At 44.9% G+C, this 13,149-nt stretch overlaps 1 protein-coding gene and 1 pseudogene across 3 annotated transcripts; both read right to left on the bottom strand.

Moving 5' to 3' along the window:
- Positions 1-291: 291 nt before the first annotated feature.
- On the bottom strand, positions 292-8,872 carry LOC115203903 (protein FAM117A). Of its 3 annotated transcripts, XM_029768986.1 has the most exons (8): positions 8,345-8,872; positions 4,901-5,046; positions 2,732-2,827; positions 2,374-2,487; positions 1,749-1,865; positions 1,392-1,575; positions 1,154-1,310; positions 292-1,071 (listed from the first exon to the last, which is right to left on the bottom strand). In XM_029768986.1, the coding sequence occupies exons 1-8, from the start codon at positions 8,460-8,462 to the stop codon at positions 810-812; spliced, it is 1,194 nt and encodes a 397-aa protein (XP_029624846.1). In that variant the 5' UTR covers positions 8,463-8,872; the 3' UTR covers positions 292-809. The 3 variants fall into 3 exon arrangements, with proteins under 3 accessions (XP_029624846.1, XP_029624864.1, XP_029624855.1); XM_029769004.1 differs by lacking the exons at positions 4,901-5,046; positions 8,345-8,872 and adding an exon at positions 3,510-3,989; XM_029768995.1 differs by lacking the exons at positions 4,901-5,046; positions 8,345-8,872 and adding an exon at positions 3,180-3,485.
- A 2,388-nt stretch (positions 8,873-11,260) lies between these two features.
- On the bottom strand, positions 11,261-11,937 carry LOC115196168 (glycoprotein-N-acetylgalactosamine 3-beta-galactosyltransferase 1-like; annotated as a pseudogene).
- Positions 11,938-13,149: the final 1,212 nt, after the last annotated feature.

The raw sequence follows: 13,149 nt of genomic DNA, 5'->3' as shown, positions 1-13,149 counted from the left end.
ATATTTTCCAAACATTAATTTTCTGGCCCTCCCTTTGTTTTCAACTCTCCTGTCGTAGCTTTTGTCTTATTGAATTAGAACTTCAACAATGTCCTTTTTGCCTCCGTGGATTGACGTTTACTTTTGGGAACGGGCAGAAAAGTTATATTTGGCGATTGGCTGTGTGGGCTATTTGGCGTGCCTACAGTTAAGCACTGAAGATTAGGTTTATGCACTAATACCAGATAGCCTAAAATAATGAAAGATGAACCTCAATGTAGCCTTTATAATTGCACAATAATTACACATTTATGGATTTAAGGTATTGTTTCTCTTTATTCAACCAGCCTGCCACCCACCCGCCACACAATATTTAATGACTCTAAACCCGTCCACCCTGCGGATATAACCGTGGGGACAGCAGGTTGAGTCAATCCGGGCATCACTAATTAGTACATCTCTGACTCCAAGTTCTAGCTATAACAAATCTAAGAGTATCAGAGCAAGGCCAAGTTGTGTAGAATAAAAATAATGTCACACACAAACATTTGTACAACTTATTTCCCCCCCCTAACCAAGGGGGCAAGTGACTATCACTGTACCCAGAGCAGCAAGTCCCTCTGAGAATCGGGATAGAACACCAATGACAGATTTGATCCTGATCCCACAGAGAACCCACGGTAGAGGTCTCTCTTTTTGTTTATCTTAGGTGAATAGATCTGGAGGCTTGTCATAACAGTCCCTGACAAGGTGGTGGCAGCCATCTTGATTTAATCTCCTATTAGGATAAATCCATCCTCATTAGTCTGAGAACAACCCCATCTCCACAGTCACATGGTGGTTGTGTCCTGGAGGGGTCCACTCATGTAGCCCCCAACCGAATGCCCAACTGTCTGGTAGGGGGCAGAGCCTTGACCTGAGCAGCCTGTGACAGGCGAGACTGACAGGCCGCGGAACAGGAGGTCCATGGAGGGCAGCAAGGGCTTGAGCAGACTGACAGGGCAGAAGGCAGAGCCTCCATGGGGAGTGAAATTCACCTTGTTGGGGTCAGGGCAGGATACCTGGAGGAGAGGCTCTCTCTGACAGGGAGACCTGGGGTTGAGGGACAGAAAGAGAGACGATTAGCCCAAATCATTTCTAATTACACAAAGTCTGTGTGTGTTTCAACACTCACATAGTCTCTTCACACACTACGCGTACTCGCTCACAGCCTTCAGGAGGCTCCCTCTGGAAGGAGTAGGTCTTGTTGGGACGAGGGGAGGAGGAGGGCTGCAACAGAGAGGGGTCCAGAACAACTGGAGAGGGGCACACGGTCTCACAGTCCACAGGGTCTGCACAGAGAGGAAAAAACATGATTTAAAAAAGGTCCACTACGGTATTTAAGTCATTCAACAAACCATCCATTTACTCACCTGGCTCTCCCATGGGGCAGGGAGACTGAGATGGGGAGAGTAGAGCTGGGTTCAGGGCACAGGGAGACTCAGATGGAGAGAGCAAAGCAGAGTCGAACGAGGCAGGGGAGGGCTCACTCTGGGTACCACTGCTGCACCTCTGGGCAGGAACTGGGGCTCTGTGGCCATCTGGGACATCCAGGATCTAACAGGGGAACAGGGAGAGGGTACGGTGAGACTATGGGACACTGGCCATTGGAGAGAAATATGGGCTAACTGGCTGTCACTAGGGGAATCCAGTGGATCCATAGAGGGTTGAGATAATGGATCTAAGCCAGCCGGTACCCAAGCAGATAGGCTGTATATAAACATGCTCACCTTGTGCTGGTCCTCAGGTGTCTCTGACACAAAGACCCCCTCCAGCTCCAGGTTCAGACCTTCCACACTGCGCCGCAGCCGAGGGGCCAACCTGCTCAGGGGTGTCAGGGGCACCGTCTGGGGGGGGGGGGGGGGGGGGGGGGTCACCAAAGACACATGAAAATGGAGCACAGGAGTGTGTATGGTCTGATTTGATCTGTTCCACACAAAGGGGCTTGAGTGTAAGCGTATGTACCAAAGGCCATGTATCTACGTGTATGAGTACGAGCGTATTCCTGTCAATGTGCATTCCTGTCATAGCGTGGCGATAGTGCAACCAGGCAGCTTGATGACACCAGCTCCTAAGAAAAGCAGTGCTGTTTTTCTAGCCCTGTTGCTAACCTCTCTCTACTCTGCCTGAGAAACTCAGAAGGCCAACCTTCAGTGTTCTGTGTCAGTGAATACTCTGAACACCTCCTGGGTCCCACTGTCTGCATACATGACCTTACGTTACAGTCATCCAGGGGACATTCAAATTCAAAAATAACATTTTCAATTCAAGTAAACAAGTTGCAGAATCAATAAGGACGGGTTCAGAGTGCAAATCAAATCCACAGTATTATGGGGAGGGCTGTATAGGACGTACCTGTGTAGCACCTGGTACATGGCCTCCAGGTAGGGGGTGGTGGGGACGCTCATATCCCCCAGAGGGAGGGGCGTGTCGGGAGCGCTTCTGTAGCTGGTGCTTGAGCTTAACCACCTGATGCCAAGTCAGAGGGGAAAGGACTTAGAAGAGACGCTTGTCTTTCAGAGGAAAGAATGAGGGGAGGAATAATTCAACTGGGAGAGAGGGGTGTGACTGGCCGAGTCACCACGGACAACAGGATAGTAAAAATAGTCCCATCTGAGTTTTACTGGTGTATTGTGAGAATTATGTTTGATTGACAAGCTCCTGGTTAAAGGACCTTTTTTAGTAAACATTTACATTCAAAGGAAGTACTCACATCCCTCAAGTGTTCCGCGCTGCCCCATGATGCTGAGCGTTTGTGTCCCCCAACACTTCTTCTTCCCCGAGTCTCCTCTGCCCAGGAGCTGGGAGTCTATGGAAGGAGCAGGGTTGTTATAGTAACCAGCCACACGTTGCTTATACAACTCTGCACACAACACACTTTCTGAAAAACTAAACTGACTTGAAAATAGTTTTTTGCTGTGGAAACTTTGCTGATTGGATTGAAGTCAGACAGCATTATGTTCTTGTCGATCATTTAACTACACAACTGGTAACTTTATCTACGAGTTCTAAGATTGACCTTTCAATAGAACATTACAGAGCAGTGAACCCGTTTTACTCTTCTCTCACAGTACAATTTACACCTATGGAAGTGAAACAGCACCCGAGCTACATGATTTGACTAGAGTACAGAAGTGGTGCCCTACAGCTGTCAGGCACACCTGCCAGTCACACAGCTGTGCAGAGGCAGACAGGCAGGCGAGGAGTAAACCACTGTTGCTGACAACACCCCCTACAAATGAGTAAAACAAAAACCACAGCAATGCAAATACACAAGCGACACACATCAGCTACAGCAAAAATGACTACAACAGCAGACACAGTTTAACACAAAACATGTAGTGACAGCCGTATTCACACAGAATAGGAGACCGCCACAGAGTTTGGGTAATCAACATGGTGACATCCTGTGCTTCATTCATCACAACTGAGCTCCAGGTCTTCACATGCCTGAGGAGGAGGAAGAAGAGAGGACAGTGGAGCGTTCCTACCGACATAGGCCCCACTCCTCTAATGCCCACAAGCCCTGGGGTGAGCGTTGCTGACTGACGGGAGGATGTGGGTGTGTGGCGGTCTATCTGCTGAGCAGCCCTCCCTCGTCTCCACACTCCTGCTTCACACACAGCCTGGACAGGATCCTCTTGCTGATGCCCAATTTCTCCTCAACATCAATTTCTTTTTTCTGTTCTGCCCCCCCTAACTTTAATATTTTCTCTGGGTCTCCTCTCCTCTCCTCCAAATGCAGGTTCCTCTCCGGGTCACGTTTCCCCAAAATGCAGTCTTCTCTCTGGGTCTAGTCTCCTAGAGCTCTCAGTCCTCTCACAGAGTTCCACACTGATGTCATGACACACAGTAGTGTAACAGAGTCGGTCCCGGGCTATAAACGACAAAAAACCTTGACGCCATCTTCCGCCCTATCTGGTGGAGCTGTGGTCAGACATCGTGGCTAAAAGTGTCATGGAGGGACAGTCAGTTACCCAACCCTGTCGGTGTAGTGTTACTGCTCCCTAAACCCCCCCTCCCTTCCTCCACCAAACATGACCGGAGAGATCACGGGACACAAAGCTATAAAAAGATCCGGTCAAAAGGTGATGGAATGTTCTGGGTGTGTAACGCTTTGAATGCCAGTTCAGCCTCGTGTTTGATTTGATGTATATTTACTTTTAAATATTACAAAGGGGTTTTGAACCTGTTACTACAAATTGTTTAGATTGGATATCTCTTAAGTCTGTGTGTTTGTGGCAGAGGGGAACTCCCCCAAATCCACAAGAAGCTGGTTGTATGGAAAAAGTGACAGTTTCATTACTGAAGAAAGGAGATAATGGCAGACAATAGGAGACAGTTATATCATCTTAAATAAAGCAATGGGGGGGGGGGGGGTCTGTTCTGTACAATAGAGGACAGGGGGGTTGTTCAGTATAAACTGTGTCAAGATTGAGGGCACAGTGGTGGAGTGTGGCTAGGTTAGCCCAGGCTTTGTGCACTAGATGGGGGGTGGATACAGTAGGAGGGAGGTTGAGGTTGAAGAGACAGCAGAGGATGAAGAGAACAAAACAACTGTTTCCAGTTGGCTGCCTTCCACTGCTCCTCAGCTTCAGAATGGAACTGCTAGACACCTGCAGCGCCAGCCTCAGATAGCTCACTTGGTCTTTATATTACACAATACGACAACAGTGTTTATAACACACATTTTCATAGATTACAAGTCTGGCCATTGTAAGCAACAACGGTGACAAATTGAATGGGGAGCTACAAATGGCTTTTAAGCAATATCAATACAGGCTTGACAAGAGTATATTCCTCTCCGTTTCAGATCTATAGGAGTTAATGGCTGTTAATGTTAAATTCACATTTGGGCTGTGACTGAGTCCGGTGAGTTTACCTGCGTGGCCTTGTCATTGACACAGGTGACTCCTTGGCTCTCTGCCTCCTTGGGCCACCGGCCCTGCAGATATGGTCCAACAATTGTATCCAGGGACAGGGTGCGACGAATGGTCGGCTTTGGGGGGCGAGACTTGCTCCTGTCGCCTTAAGGAAACAGCCAAAAGACATCACATTTACTGATATGAAACGTGTCTGCTTTATACTGTGAGTGTGTGACGAGGTCAATATTTGTAACAGAAGACAGATGCTAATCTTGTATGGAGGGCTGTTTTGTGCGACGGTGCCCCAGTTTGACAGCATATTGGTCTGACAAACTCAACGCTCAGCCTACCGGTGCAACGTAATTGGAACAAATAGTCACAACATAAAGGAGGCTCAAAACTACTTTAGCACCAGCAGGAGTTCATAAAATGCCCCCCCCCCCCGTAGTACAAGTAGGTGTGTATTGGCAGCTCTTTGTAAGTAATCTCTGGCAGGTGTGAGCCAAGCCACTGAGCCTACAGCAAAGCCCTCCAAAGACATGTTGCACAAGACTGGCAACGATTCTACTCCTGAAACCTATTCCCCAACTCATACCACTTCCCTCCACCCCACTTCCCAGGGCAGACAGGATGCATAAATAAACACCACAGAACAAGCACTCGAGTTACTGGTGCATCATTACAGTGTTCTGTTGAAACACACTGTGGAATTACAGGCCACAGGGCCCAAAACAAAGGTCCCTTTAAACCTCTATTGACATTGGCACATGAGAGGGCACAGAGGTAGGTAGTGTAATAAAATATTACACTCTTAAAACACCTTTAGAGAGTTCAGGAACAATTAGAGCTGGGGCAATAAAAAGAAAAATAACACTGACCACTTATCAAGGATATTTTACTGATTAAAATAATCACGATAAGTATTCTATACAAAAGATATGTGATGTTTGATAGTTGTCACCAAAACTGATGCGTTAAATAGAAAATGTGCTTACTCTGGCTCTAGCCAACAGCTCAAAGATACAGTGTGGGTAGGGTGGTCTACACAACGAGATTAAAATGGATAAGAGCGAGAATATTTGTATTTGTCAAACGGCAGCCAAGCATCAATCACGTCACCAGAATAAAACCCTCTATCTACTGGAATGGAGGATCAAGATCACCCTGCACCTCCATCACCTTGTGAAGTTCAGAACTTATTCCATCTGTAGCCTAATAAACTATGGTTTTCCCGAGTAATAATGAGAGGACCACACAACATATCATCTCGACTCCAAGTTCACTTCAATATGATGGTTATTCAGTGGAGGCTGGTGGGAGGAGATAAAGGAGGACGGGCTCATTGTAATGGCTGTAACGGAATGAATGGAACGGAGTCATACATGTGGTTTCCATATATTTGATGTGTTTGATACTGTTCCATTTATACCATTCCAGTCTTTACAATGAGACCATCCTCCTACAGCACCTCCCACCAGCCTCCACTGTGGTTATTATATCAATATTTGCTAATAAAGGCATTTCAACCAGTATTTCTCTCATAATACATTTTACTGACAAAAAGATCCCACCATGTCGAACGAACAAATAACCTGTCGGCATTTATAAAATTGTACCGAAACTACCTGTAGTGACTTATTTTGTTTATGGTACCACTTTAGTCGCATTAATACTGTGGATGGAAAAGTGGTTAATCAAATCGTATTAGTCACATGAGCCGAATACAACAGGTGTAGACCTCACAGTGAAATGCTTACTTACAAGTCCTTAACCAACAATTCAGTTAAAAAAATAAGAATAAGAAATAAAAGTAACAAGTAATTAAAGAGCAGCAGTAAAATAACAATAGTGAGACTATATACAGAGGGGTACCGGTACAGAGTCAATTTGCGGGTGTGCCGGTTATTTAAGGTAATATGCACATGTAGGTAGAGTTATTAAAGTGACTACGCATAGATGATGATAACAGAGAGTAGCAGCAGTGTAAGGGGGGGGGGGGGGTGCAAATAGCCTGGGTAGCCATTTGATTAGCTGTTCAGGAGTCTTATGGCTTGGGGGTAGAAGCTGTTTAGAAGCCTCTTGGACCTAGACTTGGCGCTCCGGTACCGCTTGCCGTGCAGTAGCAGAGAGAACAGTCTATGACTAGAGTGGCTGGAGTCTTCCTCTGACACCGCCTGGTATAGAGGTACTGGATGGCAGGAAGCTTGGCCCCAGTGATGTACTGGGCCGTTCGCTCTACCCTCTGAAGTGCCTTGCGGTCGGAGGCCGAGCAGTTGCAATACCAGGCAGTGATGCAGCCAGTCAGGATGCTCTCGATGGCACAGCTGTAGATCCTTTTGAGGATCTGAGGACCCATGTCTCCTGAGGTGGAATAGGTTTTGTTGTGCCCTCTTCACGACGGTCTTGGTGTGCGTGGACCATGTTAGTTTGTTAGGGATGTGGACACCAAGGAACTTGAAGCACTCAACTTGCTCCACTGCAGCCCCGTCGATGAGAATGGGGGCGTGCTCAGTCCTCTTTTTCCTGTAGTCCACAATCATCTCCTTTGTCTTGATCACGTTGAGAGGTTGTTGTCCTGGCACCACACGGCCAGGTCTCTGACCTCCTCCCTATAGGCTGTCTCGTCGTTGTCAGTGATCAGGCCTACCATTGATGTGTCATCGGAAAATGTAATGGTGGTGTTGGAGTCGTGCCTGGTCATGCAGTCATGTGTGAACAGGGAGTACAGGAGTGGACTGAACATGCACCCCTGAGGGTCCCCTGTGTTGAGGATCAGCGTGGCGGATGTGTTGTTACCTACCCTTACCACCTGGGGGCGGTCCATCAGGAAGTCCAGGATCCAGTTGCAGAGGAAGGTGTTTAGTCCCAGGGTCCTTAGCTTAGTGATGAGCTTTGAGGGCACTACGGTATTGAATGCTGAGCTGTAGTCAATGAATAGCATTCTCACATAGGTGTTCCTTTTACTGAGAACTCTTTATGATGCCATTCCAATCATTTGTGATGTAATAAAACATGGATGTAACTGACTGAGAACTCTTTATATGAGGATGTTCCAGTTGTGGTGGAACTTTAATAATGAATTGGAAAAAACATGACACTATTCTCAAATTAAGTAGCACATTTCTGCTTTTATAACACTTCATTTTATAGGGTCCTACAGAGAACCACATCAAAACACATGCTTGAGCAGGATGGGGGATGGCTGACGCGTGGTGGAAATTAGGCTATATTCACTGAAAGTCGGTGGTCTGTTTAGAAAAATTGAGGCCAGAGGCTCCTGCACGTAAACTAGACCCATGTAGCTAAGCCGTAAGATACTATAACAGTTAATCATAATAGATAGATAGTCGTTAGACTAGTGATAGACAGCAATAACAATACAAACTCTAGCGACATTCCCACCATAGTGTAATATTTGGCAAGTGACATTATTTGGCACCAAAATGAGAATTTTTATTTACCAGTCTTGGAATCTTTGCAGCGCGGTTGTGCTTTGTTGTGAAGCTGGAATGGGACAGTGGCTCGAAGTGGTTGTAGACAAGGGGTGCCCCCCCGAGCCGCTTCACTTCTGCACGACATCCCCCCCAAGTGTAAAATGAAGCAGCCGAAAACACTTCGACTTCAACAGGCAACCGTATCAAAGCTCACAATCAGTAGTTTTAGCGACCTCTTCTTCAGTTTAAATTGGCCAGTATTTCAATATTTATTTATGATAAGTATCCAACATGGTTAGCTTTTCGCTAGCAGCCAGCCTTCTTTTGTGATGACCATGATTTCCTCCAACTTTTCTCTCGAACTAAAATAAATAAATAATCTCTAAAATATTAGCCCTGCATTTAGTTCACAATTAAACTATTAAATGCCCAACCTGATCATCCAGCGTTGGCTATTATAACTTTACTTTATGTAAACTATCAGGCTACACAGTTGACAAAATATTGCCAAATCTTGTATCTGAAACTGACAACAGCTAAATTCTCGTGTCCAATTTACTTACAAGTGGGCGAGGCGAATGACACATTCTTGATCTGGTTGGGTACTGAAAAATACGACTTAATTTCTATTGGTCATAAACTCTATCTATCTATCAAGGGTCTGCCCTCGAAAGTCATAATGTTCCCTCTCAGTTTATTAAATCTCAAACCAGCAGCGTCCACCAGGGCCTCCCACTCCTACCTTCGCCCCCACAATACATTCACACACATTCCTCTTTAATGTTCGAACATTATGGATTTAATCCTTATCAACACTGATTCAAAAAAATATAAAAGCAACATGCAACAATTTCTAAGATTTTAGTTTGTTAGTTCATATAAGGAAATCAGTCAATTGAAATAAATGAATTAGGCCCTAATCTATTGATGCCACATAACTGGGAATACAGATATGCATTTGTTGTTCACAGATACCTTAAAAAAAAGGGTGGGGTGTGGATCAGAAAACCAGTCAATATCTGGTGTGACCATTTCCCTCACACAGAGTGACACATCTACTTTGCATATAATTGATCAGGCCTGTTACCCTACTCCTCTTCAATGGCTGTGCAAAGTTTCTGGATATTGGCGGGAACTGGAACACACTGCCGTATACGTTGATCCAGAGCATACCAAACATGCTCAATGGGTGACATGTCTGGTGAGTATGCAGGCCATGGAAGAACTGAGACAGTTTCAGCATCCAGGAATTGTGTGCAGATCCTTGCAACATAGGGCCATGCCTTATCATGATGAAATATGAGGTGGTGGTGGCAGCAGATGAATGGCACGACAATGGGCCTCAGGATTTCGTCACGGTATAGCTGTGCATTCAAATTGCCATCGATAAAATGCAAATGTGTTTGTTGTCCTTAGCTTATGCCTTCCCATACCATAACCCCACCGCCAATAAGGGATATTCTGTTCACAACATAGACATCAGCAAACCGTTCGCCCACACAACGTCATACATGCCGTCTGCACGGTACAGCTGAAACCAGGATTCATCCACGAAGAGCACACTTCTCCAGCGTGCCAGTGGCCATCGAAGGTGAGCATTTATCCACTGAAGTCGGTTACGAAACCAAACTGCAGTCAGGTCAAGACCCTGGTGTGGACGACGAGCATGCAGATGAACTTCCCGAGATGGTTTCTGACAGTTTGAGCAGAAATTCTTCGGTTGGGCAAATCCAGTTTTATCAGCTGTCCGGTTGGTTGGTCTAAGACGAGCCCGCAGGTGAATAAGCCGAATGTGGAGGTCCTGGGTTGGTGTGGTTACACGTGGTCTGTGGTTGTGAAGCCGGTTGGACATACTGCCAAATTCTCTAAGACGACGTTGAGGTGGATAATAGTAAAGAAATTAACAGCTCTGGTGGACATTCCTGCAGTATGCATGGCAATTGCATGCTCCCTCAAAACTTGAGACATCTGTGGCATTGCGTTGTGTGACAAAACTGCACATTTTAGAATGGCATTTTATTGTCCCCAGCACAAGGTGCACCTGTATAATGATCATGTTGTTTAATAAGCTTCTTGATAATCATCCACCAGACAGGTGTGGCATATCTTGGAAAAGGAGAAATTCTCACTAACAGGGACGTAAACACATTTGTGCACAACATTTGAGAGAGAAGTTTTTTTGTGCATATGAAAAATGTCTGGGATCTTTTATTTCAGCTAATGAAACATGGGACCAACACTTTACATGTTGCATTTATATTTTTGTTTAGTATATAATTTATCAAGACATTGTCAATATTGGATCAACTTGAGTGTTAAAAAGGCCTATATACAAGCCAGAATGTTCATGACCTGATTTGGAGTTCTGTTCAGATCTTGCAACTTGCCCATAGATCTACCAATTTATGTTAGCTGATGCTGCTGAAGTAAGACATTGAAAATCATATAGTCTGTAAAAACATGACGCAAAAGACCTGCGTTGGAGAAGAAAATGAAAATCAAATGCCCAGTAATGCTTCAGTGATCTGCGGGCCTCTTATACAGTTCAAACTACCCAGGTTGAGATTTAAAAAAATTATATATATCTTTTTTTAAATCGCACAAACCAATTTGTAACCTCAGCTAACGTAGCATGTCGCTGGAAGACAGTATTTTAACCATATAATTAGGAGTTAGAATAGTATTTAATAGGATCTCTATAACTTTAATGACAGACTCAATGTATGAATACATACTGTAACTAGGCAAATATCCAGACTAGATCATGATGAATTGGTTTGAACTAGCATGGACCTTATCAAAGACTTTAGTAACAATATTGGTTTTAATGTTTGCAAGACAACTCTTTACAAGAGAATGACATCATTAATTACAGTGCGAGCATGTATATTATTATTTATTATCAGGGATGTCACTGTCAAATCCATAGAAAGGGGTCTCTGCTTATCCCTCTCTGGTCTCACCCAGCTTTGGGCTGTGGCCACCAACTGGACTGAGATGGTACAGGAAGTAATCTAGCATGTACATTCTGACTGGCTCGACGTAATGGAAGGATACAGTTGAATTGGAGCAACAGTCTGGACCCTGACAGAGAGGGAGAAAGAAATTAAAAACAGATGAGCAGGAAGCTCAATGGCACTGAAGGGAGGTTATTTGATATGTGTTGTACTGAGAGTGTAGACCTACTTACCACTTTGGAAGGGTAATAGTTGTACTGGTGGAACCATTTGGGCAGTGTGTCTTCGGTACAGAGAAGTTTACCCAGCCACAGGGGGTGAAAGGTTTCCCTGTGCTGGAGGTCTCTAGAGTCCCCTGCTGGGACTCCCAGCTTCTGGAGGCAGAAGCCCAGCAGTAGGTCCTCTGCAGAGGTGGACTGGCTGCAGGTTCCATGGTGCAGGGCCCTGACGTAGCGGCTCACAGACTCGCGGCTCAGCACCACCACTCATGTAGCCTTGATGGACAAAGCGGCGAAAACGTCTGCCCAGATACACAGGCTTGTCTGGGCTGAACCGAGACAGGAGCAGACACAGGTTTTCCACTATTACATAGCTGTCATCATCAGCTTTGAGGAACCAGTCAGCCTTGTCTAGGTAACTGGAAATGGAGGGAAAGAGGAGCGGTCAAAGACAGAAGGTAGAGTTTGTCTCGTTCACCAGCACATACAAATACACATAGTGGTTTCAGAACACATTCACCTTGACCTTTCCAACATTTTGTTGTGCTACAGCCTGAATTTAAAATGGATTAATTTGAGATTGTGTGTTACTGGTTTACACACAACACCATAATGTTTTAGTGGAATTATATTTTTTGAAATCTATGACAAGACTTAATGGCATAATGGCTGTCTAGCAATGATCAACAATCAACAAAACTTAAAGATCTTTAAAAAGAATCATGTACAAATATTGTACAATCCAGGTGTACAAAGTCCTTAGAGACTTACCCAGAAAAACTCACAGCTGTAATCACTGCCAAATATGATTCTAACATGTATTGACTCTGGTGTGTGACTACTCATGTAAACGAGATGTCTTTAGAAATGTTTGCAAATTTATGTGCCATTGTGTGTAGATGGGTGACCAAAAAAAGAGCATCTTTACTTAGGTAACCTGACTGACAGTCTGTCATCAGCCCATCCATCCACATTGCACTACATACATTCAGTGCATTTAGAAAGTATTCAGACCCCTTCACTTTTTCATACGTTACAGCCTTATTCTAAAATTGATTAAATAGTTTATTTTCTTCATCAATCTACACACAAAAACAGATTTTTATAAATATTTGCAAATGTATAAAATATAAACTGAAATATTACATTTGCATAAGTATTTAGACCCTTTGTTGAAGCACCTTTGGCAGCAATTACAGCCTCGAGTCTTCTTGGGTATGACGCTACAAGCTTGGCACACCTGTATTTGGGGAGTTTCTCACATTCTTCTCTGCAGATCCTCTCAAGCTCTGTCAGGTTGGATGAGGAGCGTCGCTGCACAGCTATATTCATGTTCGATCAGGTTAAAGCCTGGGATCTGGCTAGGCCACTTAAGAACATTGAGACCCTGTCCCGAAGCCACTCCTGCAATGCCTTGGCTGTGTGCTCAGGGTCTTTGTCCTGTTGGAAGGTAAACCTTCGCCCCAGTCTGAGGTCCTGAGCACTCTGGAGCAGGTTTTCATCAAGGATCTCTCTGTACTTTGCGCCGTTCATCTTTCCTTTCCCTCGATACTGACTAGTCTCCCTGTCGCTGAATAAAATCCCCACAGCATGATGCTTCCATCAGACGTGAAGCTTGGCATTCAGGCCAAAGAGTTCAATCTTGGTTTCATCAGAC

This window comes from Salmo trutta, chromosome 1 (genome assembly GCF_901001165.1).
Source record: "Salmo trutta chromosome 1, fSalTru1.1, whole genome shotgun sequence".
Classification (NCBI taxonomy): domain Eukaryota; kingdom Metazoa; phylum Chordata; class Actinopteri; order Salmoniformes; family Salmonidae; genus Salmo; species Salmo trutta.
The sequence above is the reverse complement of the archived record's forward strand: the minus strand, read 5'-3'. Positions and strand labels throughout refer to the sequence as shown.

Bases quoted from the DNA above. Each gene is read 5' to 3' on its own strand.
- LOC115203903 (XM_029768986.1), bottom strand. From the start codon at position 8,462: ATGTCGTGCAGAAGTGAAGCGGCTCGGGGGGGCACCCCTTGTCTACAA. The intron at 1,866-2,373 runs GTACGTCCTATA...CCCCCCCCCCAG, and splicing joins ATGTACCAGGTGCTACACAG to ACGGTGCCCCTGACACCCCT. The intron at 1,311-1,391 runs GTGAGTAAATGG...CTCTCTGTGCAG, and splicing joins CTGCCCCATGGGAGAGCCAG to ACCCTGTGGACTGTGAGACC.